At 29.8% G+C, this 22,281-nt stretch overlaps 3 protein-coding genes across 5 annotated transcripts; 2 read left to right on the top strand and 1 right to left on the bottom strand.

Moving 5' to 3' along the window:
* Window positions 1-386: 386 nt before the first annotated feature.
* On the bottom strand, window positions 387-21,869 carry AGO1 (protein argonaute-1). Of its 3 annotated transcripts, XM_076542191.1 has the most exons (14): window positions 21,724-21,869; window positions 20,769-21,133; window positions 17,588-17,704; window positions 14,485-14,622; window positions 13,902-14,182; window positions 13,521-13,827; window positions 13,218-13,440; window positions 13,011-13,158; window positions 12,476-12,739; window positions 11,343-11,661; window positions 10,915-11,266; window positions 10,495-10,828; window positions 10,216-10,415; window positions 387-10,031 (listed from the first exon to the last, which is right to left on the bottom strand). In XM_076542191.1, the coding sequence occupies exons 3-14, from the start codon at window positions 17,697-17,699 to the stop codon at window positions 9,923-9,925; spliced, it is 2,787 nt and encodes a 928-aa protein (XP_076398306.1). In that variant the 5' UTR covers window positions 17,700-17,704; window positions 20,769-21,133; window positions 21,724-21,869; the 3' UTR covers window positions 387-9,922. The 3 variants fall into 3 exon arrangements, with proteins under 3 accessions (XP_076398306.1, XP_076398305.1, XP_012135451.1); XM_076542190.1 differs by lacking the exons at window positions 17,588-17,704; window positions 20,769-21,133; window positions 21,724-21,869 and adding an exon at window positions 16,015-16,250 and having other exon boundaries at window positions 12,497-12,739; XM_012280061.2 differs by lacking the exons at window positions 17,588-17,704; window positions 20,769-21,133; window positions 21,724-21,869 and adding an exon at window positions 16,015-16,246.
* Window positions 16,523-18,506, top strand: mRpL53 (mitochondrial ribosomal protein L53). The gene is made up of 3 exons (XM_012280062.2): window positions 16,523-16,742; window positions 17,861-17,973; window positions 18,187-18,506. The coding sequence occupies exons 1-3, from the start codon at window positions 16,597-16,599 to the stop codon at window positions 18,393-18,395; spliced, it is 468 nt and encodes a 155-aa protein (XP_012135452.1). The 5' UTR covers window positions 16,523-16,596; the 3' UTR covers window positions 18,396-18,506.
* On the top strand, window positions 18,660-19,231 carry LOC143266658 (uncharacterized). The gene has a single exon (XM_076542194.1). It carries the CDS (start codon window positions 18,843-18,845, stop codon window positions 19,032-19,034), a length of 192 nt encoding a protein of 63 aa, XP_076398309.1. The 5' UTR covers window positions 18,660-18,842; the 3' UTR covers window positions 19,035-19,231.
* Window positions 21,870-22,281: the final 412 nt, after the last annotated feature.

Here is a 22,281-nt window from a genome sequence, read left to right as displayed (position 1 = left end):
AGCCATAACTTACATGGATCATTGTTTTATGTGCAACATCAAACAATGTTTATTTACTTTCCTTCATTATTTTATTAAATTAATGTATTTCGTTATCCATAATAGTACATGCGTGTTACATGAAAAATGGTGTAGAAACTGCTAGTAAAGACAACACTCACTTTTAAAATGTACTGGATATTTTACAAATTGAAACAACGTATTTAAGTACATACAGTACACTTTGCAATGCTGTACCATGCATTCTTGTTCCGTCGTATTATAATACCTTCTGCGATTATGTACAGATATAAATTATTCAATTATATAATAAAATATAAGTGTTTAAAATTGAATGTTATTGCTCAACGCGTGTCAAGGTCACAAAATAACATAGTAATGCACAATTCATTAATTACTCTTTTCTTTAATCTTGTACTTGTTCACTTAAAAAATTCTACTCTTCCTCTTACGTCTTATTCACTAATAATCTGTATCTGTTCCTTCGACCAACTCCACTTTTGTACACAATGCCCACAGTAAAATAACATCAAAATTACATTAAAAAAAAATCCTCTTCGTAGAATCTACGAAAAACACTTTAACAGAATATTTAATAAGAAACATAAAACTGTAAGACTTCACGAAAGTAAACGAAACAATAGAAAAATTTCGAGAAGGATCAAGAAAGTAATTTACCAGAGAAATTGTGTAATGTGTATGCGTTCGTGTAGGGGTGGGATACACAGAGATATAAATGTAGATATATTTGTTTCTCTTACAATCAATAAGTAGCATTTTTTCCCGGAATTTTGGTGAAACTTTTACAGATGTACATAATTAAGAATATACTTTCAGTGTGCAACCGATGGTAAACTAGCAACATGTCCCTTAACAAATATCTATTCACCTAAGTATAAGCGCTTTATTATTATCAGTCGCAACTCGACACAATTTTCACGATGAGCCCTTCGTTTATTATCCTAATACATCCATAAAGGTGACCATCCCCCATCGTACAGGACAATCTTCTATTCTTTTCTCGCGATTAATTTTGATTATACATAAGGCGTTCTTGTCCTTTGTGACTGCAGCGACAACATTTTCATTCAATAAACATTTGAAAAGCATCGAGTATTTTACTTCATTTTCCAATCTTCAATTGATCGTTAACACGTTCGATTAAATTAATACACATGAAATTCAGAAAGTTGTAAAATGACACAATTCAAATTTCAATCTTCGAAATTTAACAAATCACAAATTCTCAAAATACAGAGATTTAGGAATTGAATTGTCATGTTCAGAGATTTTCAATTTTAGACACTTTCATTTATTCATCTTGCATCTTTCGAATTTTGTAAATATCCAGATCGAACGTGTCGAAGCCGTAAAAATTGGTAAAAACTAATTCTACCGGAAAATAAAGAAAAATCACCAGAGTGAATTATAAATTATTTATTATTAGACATCTATCGATAATCTAAAAAATATATAATTCTCTTAAAAGAAGAAAAACAAGGGCCACACGGAAGATACGACCTTGAGATGACCTTCATCCCGCAGCCTAAGTTTTTCTTTGAAAGAAAACTTTAATGAAAAAGGTGGGGCCTGAAATTTAAGAATCCCTAGAAATTCAAATACTCAATAGTTGTATTGTGCAAGGTGTAAATTTTATTGTACACGAAGGCTGGATGTCTCGACTACGAAATCCAGAAAATGGTCACCTCGATATTACGAATTTTTTTACTAGTTTTCATCATTTTTTTGTTTCTGTTGTATTCATATACATTCGATACTTCGCATATCATCCTCGCTCTCTCGCTCTCACTCTCTTTTATTTATTTTTTTTTTTTTTATTTTTACGGTGTTCTCTTTCGCGCGTTTCTCTCTCACGCTTTTTTTTTAGTGTAATTTAGAAAATTTTTTACTCGTATTTAATAAATTGAAACTTATTAGATTTGCCACGTCAAACACGCGCAGGCAAAGCGCCAGGCACTTGTAGATATAAGGAAGATTTATACAATCGTTCTTTCGTTTCTCTTTCGTGCGGCGAATTTCGAATCGAATCGAAACAGAATAGTTAACGGACGACATTTGCATTTTTAGTTCAATTTGCATTTGTAAATAATTTCTGAGACATAAATTGTCGTTCTGCGAGAAGATTTAGATCTTGTAATAAATTGTTTGATAGATTTAAACGCTGACAAAAATTATATTAACGAAGAATTGTACTTAAAAAATTATTCTTTTAAAATAAATATAGATACAGTCGGTTAAGAAAGTTTCCGTACTTCTAATTTACTTAACATTGTTTTTATACAAAATCTCATAAATAATAAAAGCAAAGTGTATACACAATCTTAATTATTCTTTTGTTAATTTGACTATCATATTTACTCTGATTCATTATTGCAACGAATGAACACAATTTACGCTAATTTGTTAATGAAAAGAAACAGAATGGAAATAAATATTCGTACATGATAAAAAGATCGTGTTTCAGTTATTTAATTAAGAAATTAATATAATTTTTTGTTTCAACGACAAATATTTCTAGACGAAAATATTATTTATTTCTACAATGTATCTGAAAAATAATGTACGGATGGTACAATAAATATTATCACTATTTGTTCTATATTGCAATCATGCAATGTTAAATAAATTTTAAAAGGTTTAGAAACTTTTCTGACAATGTATCGCTTATAAATAAAATGATATTAATTAAAATAATTAGAAAATAAATGTAATAAAATAATAATTAGATTTCATTGGCGGTCGTGCAAAATATTAATACCGAATTATTTTTCTTGAATGTATGTTCTTTAAAAATTCAACAGGTACAGTAGCATTCCAATATTTTTCCTTTCGCATTGTTTTATATAAAAAGCATGGAAATAAAACAATACACATGCAACATGGTAAGAATTTCAACATAGCGATATGTTTACAAAATATAATTCGATTTTTTCAAAATCTTCGAATTTATTGAAAATAAATCCTTCCTGTTATTCGTCAATTAAAGCATCGTTACTTTTGCACTATTCGTTTCAATTATTTGCACTATTCATTTATCATAGTCTCTTCGTTCGGCAGTCTTTTAATTTTGATATTTTCTTGCACAATTTAACATCTTTTATATAAAACTTTCATTGACTTGATTAAAACAAATTTACACTTTCAAATTTTCCTGTTTCGATCATTACAAGAATTTTTGCTAATTTTTTAAAATAAAGTTAAAAAGAGTCTTAAGGATTTAACGGAAGAATTTGTTTAATTATATATTCGTTTCTAATTAAAGCGATTCAATTATTTTTGGTTAAAATGTGTTGAAAGAAGTTGCGACGAAATAACGCTTTAAAAATACGTACACATATACGTCTTTATACGTCCGATATCATAGATAGTTCAAAAATTTTAAAAATTACAAACTTTCCAATTTACAAATACCCAAATTTTCAGCTATACAAATTTAAAAAATGACAAATTCTCAAAGCTAAAAATTTTGAAAGCGACAAATACTTAAAAGTCTTCAATAAAATTTGAAAACTTGAAAATTCTGCCGTAACCAATTCGTGCGCAACTTTTTCCAATGCCTCGTTTCATAGAAAATCAGCGTTTAATTCCTTTGGAAGAAATACGCATTCTAAAAATCTTACAAGACATAAATTTTACAATGAAAAGGTCGTCCGATATCCTACAAACGGCATACATATTTAGTTGCAATTTACAATGTGTCTTTCGTCTTTCGAACTTGCATAAACCTTTCCTTACGATAATTAAGGTGCTCGAGCTCGCTGATACATAAAGGGTTTTTTTTTTAAAGAGAGCTCGCACGTTAATATACAGCAACACAAATACAAGAAAGTGTTCAAACATCCTTCTGAGATCACTGACGAAGAAGCGCGTGTAAACAAGAAATCAGATGCCACGCTCGACAAGAAAATTACACGTAATTATCTTAGCCTATAAAAAAACGTTACCTTTACACTTGGCTAATTATTATCATCATTAATGATCATCGTTAATCAATGTCCCCTTAATATTTTCAAGCATGCTTATTCCTGCGGTATTCATTGGTAGGTACGGACACAATCGCATTTAGAAACGGAAATTAACTAGACAAATCCTACTAGCTACGATATACTATCATGTTATTTTTTTTTTGTTTATACCATGAAGCTTGAATATTAATATGATTCCTTGGGAACGCCATCGTCTTTTCGAGAAGTTCTCGACATTCTTAAAGCTGACATTTTTGACATCTATTCTTTTTTTTCTTTTTTCTTAAGCGCTTTTCATACACATTTTTTTATTTGTTTGTTTAGTGCTTCGAATGAAACTTATATACAACTATGTAAGAAGAATTCTTGACGCTTTTACGAATTGTTTCGAAAAAAGAAAGAAATAGAACGGGTTCGCCGGTTGAAATCTCGTAGGAAAAGCAAAATGCAAACACTTGTAAAAATATTGTAACATTTACGTTCGCTGTACGAAACTATTCAAGCTTATTCGTTTAATTTATGTAAAAATCATGTTTTGTCGTTTGTAGTTTATTTGCCTTTCCTAGAAATCGACCAGGATCCGTTTTAACATTCAACGTTATCGTGCTAAGATTCAACGCGTTAGCTTTTTTTTTATCTCCTTAACCCTAAGTTAGAACATTCCGAAAATCATAATATCGCAACGTCAAGGTCTTTGGTGGCGCTTTACGAGTCGCTTAACAAACGCTAAGGAAAAAGAAAAAAGATGAAAAAGAGGATCGCCACTTCCCTACATTAAATTTTGTGCAGAGATGGTGTTACAATGGAATCGATTGATAAATCTTAATACTGTGAAATAATTTAATAGACATTTAATCGCTTCAATAATTAATTAGTCGTTTATCGAAATCGATTCATTCAATTGTTACGCTAAAATCTATCGATGAACGCCACTTAAAAACACTGACGAACTATGATTTCTTGGGAATAATAGACAACGTATTTTTCTTTCTCCTTTTCTTTTTTCTTTACAGGCAAAGACAGCTTATCAATTATCGGAAAATCTATCGCTTGCGAAGTACAATTGATTTCACGATTTAACTTGTAAAGCTCATCGAAATACAAGGATATTTTTATTTCGTCACCTTATTCTTGGAAATGTATAATTCACACGTGTTCCACACACGTAACTTTACTCTTTTTTTTTTAATATATAAATATAGATTATTTGTCTTACTTTTTAAAACGTCTGGGCTCGTGGTAGGAAGTAAACTCTTCTACGTTCTTTTTATTTTATCAATAGATTCGGTTACTTTTCTTTATTACACACTAAGTAAAACCCGTTTCTCGCGAGACTTTTAATTACCGTTTTTTTTTTAACTTGTGTTTAATTAACTTATTTCTCTTTCGAACATATACTAGGTACAAGTTTTATTATGCGTTGTTCGATCCAAAAAAGAAACTCAATCATCTAGATTTTTGCACCGGATTAAAAAACAAACAACGTACAAATTAATCTTCACTATCATCCTGTCGAAATAAAAATGACAAAAGTTTGTTCAAAAAGCATTCCATCTATTGCCCGCCGACCGTCCATCACTAAATGGTAAAATGATTTATGAACGAGTTATTGAGGTAATATTTACAAATGGAGGCTAGTTTTCGATCGGCCACAAGTAAATACCAAGTATAGCGTTCGCAAACCTGCACGAAACAATGCTTTCTTACAAAGTACCTGATATTCAGTTTAGGACTTAAAGATATTTCAAATGAAAATTTATTACCACCCTATTATTTACATGTGTATAATATGGTGGTATTGTAAACTGTTTTCTATGAATAAAAAACCAAATTATAAATGAGAAAGTAACTAACTCTGGACCTACAAATTTCCATATACTCTTTAAATTTTGTCTGGATGCGATTAAAGATTAACAAATACAATTGCATTCCACAAATAACAGGAATCCAGAGAAATTCTTACAATTCACAATAAACAGGATTGCAGGGTGGTTCCATTTGTGAAGTTTGAAGTCCATAATAACCTTAACATCTTAAAATCAACACCTGCGTGCCATGCATAACACTGGTCAGCTCATCGTCCAAACTTCTATCAAACATGAAGCACCATCGCAATCCAGTTTGAAGGATTTGAAACACAATATTATGCCTGCAAAAGAGATAAAACATGTGAACAAAAATACAAAAGACTAAATTGTTAAACTATAGCACAGGTCCAAAGAAGAATAACAAACCATAATGGCAGTAAATGTTCCATTTGTGGAAGCGCCAGAACTAATAATGTTTAACCACTTGTATACTCAATGAGGAATATAAATCTTTAAAGTAAATGATTTTTATACAGCTCACATGCTGATTATTCAAATTGTATTAAATATTCACTTCATTTGATATTTTCACTGTTTCATGTCCTTTTTCCTTTCATTTACTTGGTATTTACTTGTACACCGATTATATGTACACTGCAGTTGTTTGCAGTTTAGATTCACTTAAAATCTAATAGATCTGTATGGCCTCATTACGATTCAAAAATTGATCCGTAATCTTCACATCTAAACTTCTTGCGTTCGTCATTTTGGTTCCATTACACCCTTAACAACACGAATAATAAATTCTTCATTTTTTTTTTTGTTGTATCTCCTCACTGATCAAGACTCCTCAGTTTTCTTTCTTACTTTAACTATACCTTTCATCATCACTAATTTGCATTCATTTATCCGCTGCCTTCGATCATTTGTAATTGATTCAATTACAGAAACTATCTTAACGAACGTTTCAAAATGATGCTTTCGACCTTTACGGATGTCGAAATCATGTTTAACAAATTACCTAATTTTTTGTTCTCTCACAAAGTCAGAAACTAGGTATTAATTGTTGTAACCGTAAGCGATATCCTACATTAAAGGCTTAAATTTTATAACTAGAATAAATATTATTGATAGATTAAGGTCCTTTTCCATAGTTTCCCGGATAAAATTAATATTTATCACTTGCAAGCTAGAATCATTAATACATCATTTTCTATAAACTCTAGACGCCAGCCTGCATTTTATATTACAAGTAAGCGTCAGTTAAAATGCCTTTTTGAATTGATTTTCAAGTGTAAAAAGAAATATATCTTACAAAACATCATTAAGATACTCTGGTTAGATCTATACAAGAGTTTATAAGTTTGGTTTTCATTTGAATCATGCAACGATATCGATGTTTAGCTATTTTTAATACTGCTTTATAAATCAAATAACAAAATAATTACAACCTATGTTCAAAGACGGTGAACATCGTTAAAAACATTATCGACGTATTAATGATTCTAACGGTATGCAATAAACGACTTATGGCGCACGACATTCAATACATATTTATACATTTCATTATCCTATCTATTGCTTCTTCATTGTAGTTGCTTGCTGGGCTCTTAGTAATGTTACTGTGCCGATTAAGATCATTTCATTTGAAATACACACCACCACTCGGACGAATTGTGAATGAAGAATTCGTTACATTAAAAGAAGAAAGATTGAAGGACCTTAAAATTTGCGTTACACAACAAATAAAACAAAACTTATCCTAATAATTTCATATTATAGTTCTAATCTATTCTACAATTACTGAATAATCCTTACTCTAACCTTATCCGAGTCATTTTTTGCATTGATGGGGCTTCATCATCAGCCCAGATCTAATGCCATATAAATTCAATATAATTTTTATTACCCAAGGAGATAACGCTTTATGTTTTAAACATTAAATTAAGGTAATCGTTTACCTTCATCGATATGGACAATACCGTTTAAAATTTTCAAGTGTAAACTGTATCTAGAAGGAAAGTATTGCTAATGTATTACCAGGATTCTACACGATTTCATCAGAAAGCTAAAAACAAATTGATAGTATGTTATGTACAATTTAGAGTTCCATTAAGTAAGGGTAAATGTACATGGAAACATTCTTCTATGTATATGGAAAGCATTTCCTTTATTTATCCTTGGTTTTTATGTGCAAGAGAATATGCTCTTCCTTGTTTCTGTTACGTTTACTCTTACTTAGGTGTGTACACTCTTTATATAGCATTCATATTCATTATTTAATTAAACTGTTTTAATATTCTTTTAGTGTATGAAAAGAAGACCATGATAGTTTTACATTTATCAGTATTATGAATGTTTAGTTATCTTGGTTCTCGCATTCTTTTTATTGTGCGTTCAGTTTTACTTTATTGCAAGTCAGTGCTTTTCAACGGACTGTACCCTGTTAGGAAGAACCAAGATCTGAACTTAAATGCAAATATTACATTCCTTGATAATACAGAAAAATAATAAAAATAATGAAAATCTCTGATCGATATTGAACAGGAATAAAAGATATCGTTTTAACTTCATTTACGGTACTTTCCTCCTGTTTTGTAATTGATCAGCCAACCGCGAAGCGGAACATGAACATTGATACTACATAAGGAATGTATTTCTTCATGCACATCAGTGTTAATACGTTTTTAGATTCTCAATGAAGCCAACTGTAAGGGTGAAACATTGAGAATATTTTCCTTTTAGATACTGTTTAGACCTGAATGTCTGAAACCGTATTAGCTATAACAAACCGAGCCTCAAAATTCTGATACTAATAAAGTTACTATACAGTTGAAGCTGCATCATAACTTTGTTGATGTAAGCGTCTATGACTCCTGCTTCACATATCATACGAAAGTTAATGACAGTGAAACTAAAACAAATATATATCTTCGAATTTTTGGTTACTATCAAACCATTAAGATGTAAAATATTACACTTTTATACAATAATAATATATTCTATTCCACTTAATATTAAAAGAATGATCTTCCAATTACGCAATAATTATTCTGAATCGTCACTAGTCACGTGGAAGATTCTTGATTCCTTTTTCATTCAAGTTAACAAAATGCTGAAGCATTTTAAATGATCCCTCGTAAAAATGACATTAGATTTAGACTGATTGAAATTCACGTCATACAGAAGATATCATTCAGCAAATGTGGCACGATGTTTTTTTTACAACACTAAAGATATTACGTAACACTATGCTTTATCAGCTTGCCACAACTTTGGATTTCATTATAACAGATTCTTAACTTACTTTGGCCATTGGCTTAGAGACCTTGAACCTTTTTAACTCATTTGCATCTCCCTATCGACAATTCATTACTTGACGTGGCCAATTTTTTTAGTACTTACAATAAATATGATAAGTATGATAAATATGATATCATAGAGAATCGTAGTCTCATGAGCATAATAGTAAAATATGCCTTAAGCGTGACAATAGTACATGTCAATTATTATCGCGTGACTCATTAGGTCTAAATTTTTTTCCCCCTACAAAAATTGGCTGATTTAAATGATAACTATGCATAAACAACAAGATAACAGTTTTCGCAAGAAGCGATTTATACAATCGTAAATTTATGTTGTAATGTAATATTTTTGTATCATACAAATGCTAGAGATAATTTAATCTCTATAAAAAAGGAAAAAGGAAAAGAACAAAATAAGCGTAATATGCACGGCAGCTGATATTTTTCTTAAACTGTTTGTTCATGTGGTTTTTAGCGCGAAATTTCACACCAGTCAAGCTGCATATGCCTTAATCTAATCTAAAACATGATTAACTAAAAGCACCTCTTTTAAAACCTACTTCCTAGAATGTTTAGAATATCTGTCCAAAACCTAGTCGACAATGTGTTAAATAAAATATAAAAAAAGGAAATAAACTCAATATAAAATTGTTCGACCCGTTTTAGATATTGGACAGATTCATTTGATTATAAAAGTAAATAAAAAAATTGACCACTCAAGAAGATTGTTTAGCATTTAAATAGTCTAGAAATATTCGTGCGCAAGATATGATTATCATTATCTGGTATCAGTTGCTTGTGTGTAAAAAAAAACTTCAAAGAATTATGCGAAGTACATAACTCGTTTTGTGTCTGCGTGAACTGTAATAGCTCTTGCCATTGCACCTGGTGTTCTATCTTCGCTGCAACCAGACTGATGAGATCCTTCTCCACTGAAATATAAATTAATAAATTATATTTGTATATTAAACATAATTTAATATCAAACAGATTTTGCAAATAAACAATTATATGACAGCTTCATATTAAGGTACCTTTAGTAAAGATTTATCACAGCCTTGCATCTTATAATCAAAAATTAAACTTAAGACTTTATTGATCACAGATTTAACTTACCTATCATGTTCCTTTTCTACCAAATGATATCTGGCTCGGAATGCTACAAGGTGAGCATAATACGCTGGTGCAGGTATACTGACAGACCTTGTACATCTCACATATGTATGACATAATTGATAGGTAAGACATTGTAATTCATCACTTTCAAAATGATTATCGTCCCACAAAACATGATAATGTGATGGCCGTGATGTGCCCTAGCGAATAAATATACGTCACATTTATATTAAGCGAAACAAGTCTGAGTAGATATTTGATCACAAATTATTAACTTACCTGAATGCCTTGATGACTACACAGGTAAAAGTCAAATTCAGTTGGATGCGTTATACAAACATCTACTGTTGTACCTGCTGGAATGTTCCCACTTTTTCCACTTTGTTCTTTCTTGTCAGCACAGAATAAGCGGGTATGATGTCTTTTCTGTACTACGATAAATGTTATTCCAGGTTTGTAATCAGCTTCAAGTTTAATGCAAGCCTCACGAATGGCAGTTAATTCATGTTGCAAAACATGTAAGAACTGGCCTTCTGAGACACCATCACGATAAAGTATTATCCTGTGTGGTTTATATCCTCCAGTACTCTTATAAAACATGATAAGAAGTTCCCTTAAAAAGGAACAAAGATATAGTACCACAACTCAATACTGATATAAAGCATAAAAAATACAATTAATTTGGGACAATGTACTTACCTCACCATCGAACTAAGTTCTTGAATAATTTCCTGTCTGTGTTGCTGAACTCTTACAGTAGCTGCGTATCGAGATGGATGAGCATCCATGCTACCAACTACTGCAGCTATGCTAGGTTTCTTATTATCCCCAGCAGGGGGATGTGTCACATCAGCCCCCAAAAATATGACTGGTTCATTAAATACTTTAGGTCTGATACTTGGTACCAGAATACTATTAATGCCACCTAATTTTACGTTAATCTTTAGACACAAATTGGATAACGTTTGTGGAGATGTTTTATTAACATTTTTTGCCTGTACACATTGCGTCGCCATACCCAACAAAGTATCTCCTACTCTTTTGACTTCAGCTGCAAACAAATACATAACATATGTAGCAGTTATTAATATTTTATAACATCTAAAATATAATATTTATATAATTACCATATACAGGCGTTTTCCCCGGTAACACAACACAAACAAGTTGTAATGACGCGAATGTTGTCTTTAAATATCTAAACATGGGCTCTACTTGATCTGGCCCAGTAGCGTATTTACAAAAACATGGCTGGCCAATGATTGGCATCCCGGCATCGTTGCTTATTTTTTGTAACTGTGTTGTAAACATACGCAGTGCGTCCTCACGCACTGTTCTTTGAGGTGCAAAGCAAGCAATTGCCCAAACTCTGATTTCCACGCCGGTGAAGAATTGCTTGCCACGCATGTCCCAAACACCTTGATTAGGCATAGCTTGCTGCTTCGTCTTTTACATAAAGAATAAACAAAAATATATCATTGATCATCATAAAACATATTCATGATCGTATATAATAAAAAAAGTAGATGCATCAGTATTGCTACGCAATCCATGCAATCGTTGCTCTTCTATTCTCATTACATAAAGAAGCTATATAAATATAATAAAATAACATACAAAATTTCATAAAACTATAACAAATTTAACAAATAAATAAGAATCTATTTTTTTATAAAATACTGCATGGAACGAAACTGATAGCACCAGATAGTAGCTAATAGTATTGGACTGTAAATGTAGTATAAATTGTATTGATAAACATTTAAAATACATTTTGTACACTGCAACATATTTCATATAATTAAATATAAACAAAAATCTAGACATCAAGCTAGTGTATAACCGACTTCATAGAGTAATTTATACTTTCATTACATTGACAGTCCACATACCAAAATCAACCAGGTCTAGAACCCATGCATTCATTTGACAACTTTTTATTTAGCGAAAAAGAGATTCTTTTTTATTTATATATATTTGAAATACACAAAAGCAAAATTAAATGTATTCTTTTTCTGAAACAAATTACAGAATTTTCATTACACATACAAATACTGAAAGAAAATTTAAACTACTCTAAATTGCTTTTCTTCCAAAAATGTAACATATTTGTTTTTCTCGAATCAGAAAAATGAAATTGTAACTAATAATGGTATGTTCAATAGCACTGCAAAAACATATTCCTACCAAAAATAATATAAGAGCCTCTGCAAATGTGTGATTTGCCTAGACCTGACTGATTAAGTTGGAAGTTTCTCACCTGTCCACTGAGGGAACTTACGCGCCCTCCGTACTGTAGTTTGGGCGGAGGTAAAACACGACCCCTAACTTCCATCATATTGTTCGATATTGCCAGACCAAACTCTTGAACATATGAATCATTATTAAAATCAGCTCTCCTAACTAAATTATTTATTTCTCGTTCACGATCTGGAGCAGAACGGGCTGTCGCTTTTATCATAGTGGATGTCTGCATGTCAGTCAATTTTTTTATACAACGTTGCCCAGCGACAATATTACAAACCTATTAACATATAAATTCGTTAAATTAAACATAATGCACTTATGAAATAAATCAAGTTGAAATTCATGAGCATTGTAAAATCAAAGCCTTATCCCAATGTAAAACTGATACCTGTGATTCCCTGTAGAATCTCAATACTTTTATTATTTTTATGTCAAAAATAAAGCCCTACTTTTCAAATCAGTAATTAACTCCTTGGCTCACTTTATTACGAGAAATTCCACATTTTACTTAAGATGTAATTATACAAAAGATACTTGATTTAACAAACCTCAAGGGGTAGATATGTGTGTTTATGCTCTTGTCCAACTTGAAGACATGGAAGATGCGGATAACGTAACTTCATTTTATATTTATCTAAGAAGTACTTTGCAACAGTGCACTCAACTGTTTGTCCATTTTCTAGTTGTAAAGGGAATCTAAAATTTTCGATTATCATGTACATATAATAATGATACAACGGTTTGTTTATACTTACGACTGCATTTGGGCAGGTTTACGTGTAACGTTACACACTCTATACTTCCGTCTCATAGTTCCACAATGTGTAATTTCAATTTTGAGTCCCTTAATTTCTTTGGTAAACTTAACTCGTTGGGAATCTGTTAAAGGCTTTCTTTGATCGTTTATGTCTCGAATATCTAATACTTCACACATAAATTCTATGACTGGTTGGGCTTTGTAAAATGCAGTTGCAGAGACTGTAACATAAATAATATATAATGTATGCATGTATTAATTGCTAAACTAATAAAATATATTTAATGCATTTCATATTTACCATCAATATTTAACATCATTTTCCACTGTGATGGCCTAACAGATTGATGGAAACCAAACCATACTTCCCTACCACCACCTAATGGATGATAATATCCATCTGGTGTACTAAAGAATGATCTACCTACAGGAGTATATGTCATAGATGGTAAATGCCTCATTACAACATCTAAAGCAAGTATAGCATCATATGGAATTTGTCTTGTACGTCCTTCTAGAGCTTCTTCCAATGCAAATAATGAAACTTGAGCCAGCCACTTTATCACCACTCTAAAAACTCTGTCTTTACCCTCACCAGGCAGTGTTACCTACAAAAATATATTATTAGAAAATACGAAAAAGAGAAAAGAAATTCATACGTTTTCTTAATTATGGTACTTACTTCTAATTCTATTTTATCAGTACCGATAGGCAAAGGGTCCCTCGTATATAAATTATTTCTGCCATCAAACACAGGCTTAAGAGTTCCGAATATTTTACTATATGCATGAACCATTGTTTCTATTATTTCCCTATTAACTTTACGAGGACATTTATCTGGTTGAATGTTAATATCATAATGATGCACATAACCACGTGGCATTGTAATTTGAAAGTGATTAGCTCTTAAACCAATTGGTCTGCCTTCACGTCCTATATTTGGTCTCCGAGGACACGAAAACACTGTAACAGTTTTATACAAAATATACATTTTTGTAAAAAATTAATTTTTATTTAAATATAACAGTAAATTAAAATAAATGAGTATGACAGACATCTTATCAATGAATGAAATGATATAACTGTATCATATTTCTAATAAAGGTGTACATAAGAACATTTTTTAATTCATTTGAATCAATATCTTATGTAATCTGATAAAATGTACATAATATTATTCTTTTGAAGTCATAAGAGACATATTTGTTATTTCAATTTTTTGCAATTTATTCAGAATACATACCAGAATAATTTGAATAGCTTACTTGGCAGTTCAGGAGGTTGAGGAGGAGTGTGTGTTTGTTGTGCAGGAACGAGTCCTAAAGAACTAGGAGCAACAACACTGCTCCCAGTTGACCCAGCTGCTCCCACAGAAGAACTTGTTGTGGGTCCAGGTGGGGGAGCTGAAAATATTAAAAAAAGGAATAGTAATATTAAAAATATTTAGAATTATTCAATAGTATTATGGAAGAATATGTATACTCTTGCTCAAAAAATTAAAGCACATGACGCTCTCAAAAAATATATCTTCCTGCAAGTAAACCAACTTTTTACACAAAATATTATTCTTCTATTACAATGAAACTACGCTTCATTAGTTTTAGCTAATTTTAACTTATAGAAAGAAGTTCATTCTATACATTTGTCTCCTTCATTTTGAAAAAATTATCTGATATAATTTCGATATAATTTCAATTCTTATCTTGAAACTGACTTAGATAATATTATTTTGACATATGAATTTAATATTCATAATAAAATTAAATGAAAAAACAATTTTCATCTAAAAACATAAAGGATATTTCAAACTTTTGAGCAACAGTAGGTCTATAAAAAATTGGAAATATCGATACAATGAATAAATACTTTCTAAAACAAAAAATAAGAATTTATAATAAATTATATTAGTTTATTTAACACAATAATTAAATGTTAATTATTGTGTTGTCACATTTGTTGTCACATTTTGGGAATCAGGTTATAGGTACTTATCAAATTTATACTTTTCTATAATATTGTATATCGTTATATTAACTTAATGTGAATATGGTATATTTATTTATCTATAATGGCATAATACATTTTATTTAATATAATATATATATGTACATTTTATGTATATTATTTTATTTAATACATATACATATAACTGAAATCTTATTTCAATAAAGCAATGCGATTAAGGTATAACATTAGCAGCAATCACATACATAAGAATTAATTTGGGGTATCTCGAAACTTTGATATGTAAAATGTCAATGGAAAAATAATATTAAAAAAGAGAATTTGTAAAGGTGTATTGCTTTTAAACAAACAGTATGATAAAATGTAACAATTTCCATTGATATAACATGTTTATTTACAGCATTACTTATTTTCATAATAAAAGTGGGTAGGTAGTGGTTTTCAATCATAATTAACGCGGTAAAGCGATATATTAAGTATGTGATATGTAATAAAAAAAACACATCGGTATTAACATTGGTACTCGTACGTTATCCATGTATTGACGGATCAAAAGTGACGACACATTGTGCCTGTTGAACGAGGTTCATTCGAGGTCATTTTTCAAATTTTCCTCGAATCTTTAAATTTAATTTATTATCAAAATTTAATTTTATTATTGCAAATGCCGATCAAATGGGTTTTGATTGTTGTAAAATGATAAAAGGATGAACAAATTCAGAACTAATCGAGCAACCGAAATCCTGTTCTTGCTTAGACAAATACAGAAGAACCTATTTTGGAATATTTTGAAATATTATGACGAAAACTAAATATAATTAAATACTCACGCTGCCCTACAGGATACATTTTTGCAGCTGATGATGAAAAAGACCAGATAACCACTAATAAATCAGTAAAAAATTTAACACAAAACCCACTGACCACACAACACACTTCTCCACAACACACACTACGAATGAGATTGCCTTTTGCAATGGCTGCCTTCAACTTCATTCCAATTGGTCTTATCTCGACCAATCAGCGTACAATTAATAAAATAGTAGTTGATAATTCTTGGCGCCATCATTTTCTATCAAGAATAATTTTAAATTTTTTATTTCGATTAAAACAATATATTTCTAATTTATCATAAAATTATAAAATATCGGCAGATACACAATGATCGTACCACGTTCAATATAAAGTTTCAAGGTTACTGAAAATTATAATATCCTGCACAGAAATGTTAATAACAAATTTTTATTTTTATTTCCTTGTATTCGAAATGTTTACTTTATTTAAAATTACAATATAATTTAATTATAAACGATTTTTGTTTATGTTGGTGGCACTGCAATCGCAATTAATTCCCTTTAAATTACATCTATTAGTGATAGTATAGGTACGCGATTGCGTGTTAGATTTCCGAAATGTCGATTCCTTTTAATGGAACTCGTACGCGATCGTTAGGATTAATGAGTGCGATTATAAAACAACTAAACATCGTAACCTTAAAACCAGTAAAATCAATCAACATACAATTTGATCCCTTTCATGAAAAATCTTTGGAAATAAGGTTAGTTCGCTAAAATTTGTTTGCTATGTGTATATGTACTCTATTAAAACTTAATTTCTTTCATAGTTAAAATCTGCGACAAATAATATACTATAATTTGCTATTTACAAGTTTTTTTTCAACCATAAATTTTGTATAAAAATTAATGATTAATTCCCTTTACGAGTTTCGTTACAATCTGATGACGTCAATACTCGGCGCATGCGTAGTATGAAATTTTTAGTAACTAGCAGCGTAGCAGACGACAAGTACGTGTATATTTTTAGAAAATTTGTTTCAATCATTTGTCAGTATATTAATGTGATATAAGCATAATATTAAAATTAAATAAATTCGAACGTTTTAATTTAAAATTGTGATAAAGCGGTGTTACAGTTTTTCGTTATAAATTAACTGAAAAGGTATAGTTGATTCCTTACATGTAATAACTTATAGTTTGAGAACGAGTGATATAAATTAAACTATCTTTTTTAATCCTTGAGAAGAGGTTTTTATTCACTTTTATAAAACATTAAAAATCAATAGCTATAATGATTATTAATGCGTAAAGATTTAAAATACAATTATTCTTGTAAGATTCCATTACTAGTTTGTTAAAAATTATTTTTTAAATATCATAAAAGTACAATAAGTAAAATAAAACACAATTCTAATTGGTTTATTTTATAAAATTGTTAATGTTCAATATATTATCACCCAGTGTAACATATAAAGTACTTTATAAATTATATCAGTCTACCGTTAGCACGTGTAATATCAAATTTAAATAAAACCGTATGTTTGTTTATTAAATAAACTGATTTTATACTTCAGTACAATTAGGCAGTTATAGTAATTAGACTTACCGCTACATTGTCCACATCCATATGCTTTACCGAGCATAGAAACTGCGGTAGTTATGCGAAGACTACTTAAGTCTGGCATTTGAAGTGGTAGCTGTTGTTCCATTTGAGCCATTTTGCCTGAAACATTGCAAAAAAACAATAATAACTAGACAATCAGTATGAAAATATATAATAAGATGTTATTAAATAAAAATAACTTATTATTAACTTTAAAAAACATTTGTTTGAAAGTAAACAATACGGTATATATATATATATATGATATATTTACAGAGATTTTTTCTTTCACATTACTCGTAAGAAGACGGTTGCAACTAATCCACGTTGTAATATAAAACCACAAATTGTTTCGGATTTGTCTGATCCCGTAATCACATTTAAATTATGTAAGTATTATGTTCCCTTGTTGAAAATATTTAATTTACATTACTTGATTTGCTTAATTTATAATACTTTTCTTTTCAATATTTATACAAGTACTAAAATTAAATGTATTCAAGAAAAATAGATAATTTTATTATAATTTGAAAGTGACTAAATTGTTGCAAAAATATTTTAAAAACAGTACAATATCACATTTTTGTATCTCTATCTTTTAGTATCTGGTGATAACGTGGTATTCAAAGCTGCAAATTTGTCAACTTTAAATCTTTTACAACTTTGCAACAAATATATTACACCGTTAGCTCCAGTTGAATCAACCACTGAAGATAAAATTGGCAAAGCAATTGTGGAAGCACCAAAACGAAAGAAAAAATATCCATTTAAAATACCACCAGGAAACAAACGTAGAGGATTAGTTTTATAAGTAATAGTTTAATAGCTTATACATATATTAATAACTTTTGAAATATTAAAAAAAATAATGAATATAAGTACAGGTATGAACTAAAAAATAAAATATCATTAGAAAAATTTATATTTAAATCAACTTATCATTTATGTAAAACATCAACCTAATTTTCTTCTTTCCCATTATTTGTAAATTCATAGAAAATTAAACCTACATTGTCAATTGATTAGTGGAAACTAGCAATCTTATGTTAATTGAAAATTGAACTTTAATTGTTTTCTGCATCTAAATATACAGTAAAAAGTAACCTGATAAATATATATTTGGTCCGATTTTATTAGTATAAAAATTATATGCATTTACATGTGCTAAAGTTTGGCAAGAACTGATTTGTCTTTCTTATAATTTTCACTTAGAATATCTTTTTAAGTTCTTTACTACGCGAGATAGTTAATCTCTAAAATGGCTAGCCAAACCATAAATAGTAAAAATTATAATATGAAACTTATTGATACTCTTTATAATCAGGTTCCAGCTTTTACCGATGTTTTTGATGAAGAAACATGGTACATTTTTGTTGCCTGTTTTGTTGCAGGAACAATTTTAGTTGCATTTATTCTCTCAAGATTTATAACATTAAAACCAGTGGAGTAATAATGCAAAATGTTTTCAAAGAAGCATCTTATATCCATTTATATAGATTATTAGATATATTCGACAAATCTCACTAATATTAAACTATAACATTAAGATTTTTCAATGTATCCTATGCAGTTATAAATATTAAGGTTTTACTATGATTGTAATAAATAATATGTTACAATAAATTAATATTTATATGATCAATGATATATTTAAGTACTTTCAGTTGTTTTAAACGCTTTCTTATCAGTTATGTTTTCAATATTATAGAATGTTACTCAGTTTGCGCATGAAACCTTTATTCTTTAAATATACTATAAACTAAATTGACAGTCATAGATTCTAGCACATAGTATTTTCATAGTTTCAATGAAAATATTCATACAAATTTGTGACCTTTAATATAATAAAAATGATATAATAATATCTAATAATAAAGAATTAACAAAAAATGATTGTAATAACATGTAATTACTGTCACTGTTAGTATGTTTAAATAAACTATTAATTACATTATTTTATAATTGCATGTAGTTCACATATGATAAAATTTAATAAATAGTTATGATTCCTGCATGTTATCAAATTCTATAATGCTATAATTCTATAATTTATATTTGTTGACATTTATATATTTTTCAAATAAACTTTCAAGGTGTAGGAACCTCTAAATTTGACATTAAATATTAATGACATTAAATCGAGTGTACCCGCGTTGTACATTTTATGTCCACCAACTTCTCTGCATCTCTTTTTCTCTTTTATTCTACCGCTATCTCTATTTCCCGCCCGCTCGTTCTCCCACACACGTACGACCTTTTATATGGCATATGTTCGTTCTCTTTGCATTTTATCCTTATTTAGTTTTATTACATCGACCTTGTTAATACCTGTGTTTCATTTATTTTAATTTTCAGCGTAACTATTTTTTAAATCTTGACCTTTAAGACGCGAATCAAAAACAATCACCGATGATTCAACCAATTGGATTTTTTATAAAAATTTACATACATCGTAAAGCATCAATGAGTGTATGTATTAAATATTTATATATTTTTTTACTTAGGTAATTAACAAGAACCATTTATTTGTTATTTTGAGAAAACTAAAATATTGCACAATACGTCTACATGCATAGACGTCGTTCGATAAATAACCGCTATATAAGTACCGATAACACTATTCTACCACTAAATAAGGTAGCGAAAAGAGTGTATACATATATAATGTCGCGTTTAATTAATCAATAATTAATTAAATAACATATGTTGAATGTACATTGTACACAAGTACATATGCAACATCGCTGTAGTAAAATCAAAAACAGGATTTCTATTTTATAATATCAGTGGAAGTAGTTATTTGAGTTTCGTCAAAAAAAAAACAACCTTGAAACTTTCGAAGAGTTCTTACCTACAAAAAATGATTGCTGTTATATAGTGATACGATATACATTTTGTAAATTAACATTTCGTCACATCTTTGAAAATAATAAAAATACTTCAGTTGACATAAAAATTGCTATAAGCCCACTCTATATTTGGCCGGATCAAGCAAATAAACTGTTGAACTGCAATGACAATACGCGTGTCATTGGTTTCTTCATAAGTAGCCAATTCTTGGAAAAGCCCCTTTACGTTCTTGAATTCGGTTATTCATCGAACGACAATGATATTAAAATTATTATTCGCGGGAAGAAAGTACCACTGTTTTAAAAAAAAAAAATCGAAATTATAAAAAACTTACCTTTGTCGTAAAACCGGTATTCAACACGAAACGTACAAAATTGATAGTCACACTGTTCTTGAACTCACATGAACATTGTCTGTTTTTAAATAAAAAAAAAAAGAAATTTCACTGCAGTATTTGCGCATTAACAATGCACGTTATAGTCACTTTATACATAACACTATAATCGAAAATGCAACACGTCGTCTATGATAAAATTGTTCGCACGTGACGATAAATAGTTATTTACGTATGATTACACATTTTACACGAAATTAGTTTCTCTCGCAGTTTACCGTAATACGTATATACAAGGGGGTAATGAGCGCATCAGGAACGATACGCACACAAAAATTGCACCGCAAAATATTTGAAGTTTACATCTGGAACAAATATAAATAATTTTTTAATAATTAATTACTTTTTGCGCGTATACATTTATTAAAAATACACTACAAATTAAAACAAACTTCACGTATACTGTTCTACAGTTTGATAATATATCATTTAAAGTATTACTAATTTTTTGTATCAAAATTAAATGCATTTATCAAGTTTTGTGCTTTTACAAAATATACATGTGCTTCGCGTAAAAAAAATATATGAACTGTATTTCACATCAGCTTCTAAATATTTTTATATTTAATTCAACTTGCAAATTTAAATATTCTAAAATTATGTCATTAAATATATTATCAGTTGCTTACAAAATATACGTGCACATATGTAAATAAAATATATCAACTACATGCTATATCAGTATGTAAATACTATGCAAATGAACTTCTATTTTGCAGACATTTCTTTATAAGTCATCATTTAAAACTTGACTGGCCAGTGACTCGCCATTCTTATCTAAAGCGTGCATCGTATCGGAGGATTTCATTGTTCTTTAAGATAATGCGCGTATATGTAACAGGATGAAGTAATTATCTTTTTCAAGTTTGTTTAAACCAATTTGTAGAGAACATACAATAAGAGTATTCGCCTACATTTAGACACATAGCACACATACGTTTGTGCGTATTGTTTGTGATTGTGTACATAGGCATGTCGATACAGTTATACAGCTTATTTTGTTTTGATGACTATTAGGTCGAGCGAAATACGAAATTCTATGTTCAATCACGTAAAAATATTACGAACAAAAACGAAATAAATTAAAATTGTCGAAGGAAATATGATTTCACTTAAATATTACTGATTTCACTCGATTATTTGACAGACATAATAATTTTACCACTGTCGAACTTTAATTATCGGGTATACGCGCAAAATATATTTGGTAAATGTCCGGTGATGTACAGGAAATATGCCACAAACAAAACAGTGAAAATCACGGAAGCGACCGTATTGTAATTCTAAAACGCGTAATATTTCGATGATTCGATACTGCCAAACTGTCGGAAATTTTGCGGAATGGCCACCGCCGCTTTCACTCGCGACGCGATTCTACCAGACACGATTTCAGCAGGAGCGGGACGAAGCCGCCAAAAACGATCACCAAGTGTCAAGGTTGCCATTGTACACG

The sequence above is a fragment of the Megachile rotundata genome, chromosome 2 (assembly GCF_050947335.1).
Source record: "Megachile rotundata isolate GNS110a chromosome 2, iyMegRotu1, whole genome shotgun sequence".
In the NCBI taxonomy this organism is placed as follows: Eukaryota; Metazoa; Arthropoda; class Insecta; order Hymenoptera; family Megachilidae; genus Megachile; species Megachile rotundata.
This window is presented reverse-complemented; position numbering and strand designations above follow the sequence as displayed.

What these genes read in the sequence shown, in the direction of transcription:
- AGO1 (XM_012280061.2), bottom strand. Translation starts at nt 16,180, where the DNA reads ATGAAGTTGAAGGCAGCCATTGCAAAAGGCAATCTCATTCGTAGTGTG. An exon ending in AAACCTGCCCAAATGCAGTC is followed by an intron (nt 13,159 to 13,217) that starts GTAAGTATAAAC and finishes CGAAAATTTTAG; the next exon opens with ATTCCCTTTACAACTAGAAA. An exon ending in GAACTTAGTTCGATGGTGAG is followed by an intron (nt 10,829 to 10,914) that starts GTAAGTACATTG and finishes TTCCTTTTTAAG; the next exon opens with GGAACTTCTTATCATGTTTT.
- mRpL53 (XM_012280062.2), top strand. Translation starts at nt 16,597, where the DNA reads ATGTCGATTCCTTTTAATGGAACTCGTACGCGATCGTTAGGATTAATG. An exon ending in GAAAAATCTTTGGAAATAAG is followed by an intron (nt 16,743 to 17,860) that starts GTTAGTTCGCTA and finishes ATATATTTACAG; the next exon opens with AGATTTTTTCTTTCACATTA. An exon ending in CGTAATCACATTTAAATTAT is followed by an intron (nt 17,974 to 18,186) that starts GTAAGTATTATG and finishes TCTATCTTTTAG; the next exon opens with TATCTGGTGATAACGTGGTA.
- LOC143266658 (XM_076542194.1), top strand. Translation starts at nt 18,843, where the DNA reads ATGGCTAGCCAAACCATAAATAGTAAAAATTATAATATGAAACTTATT.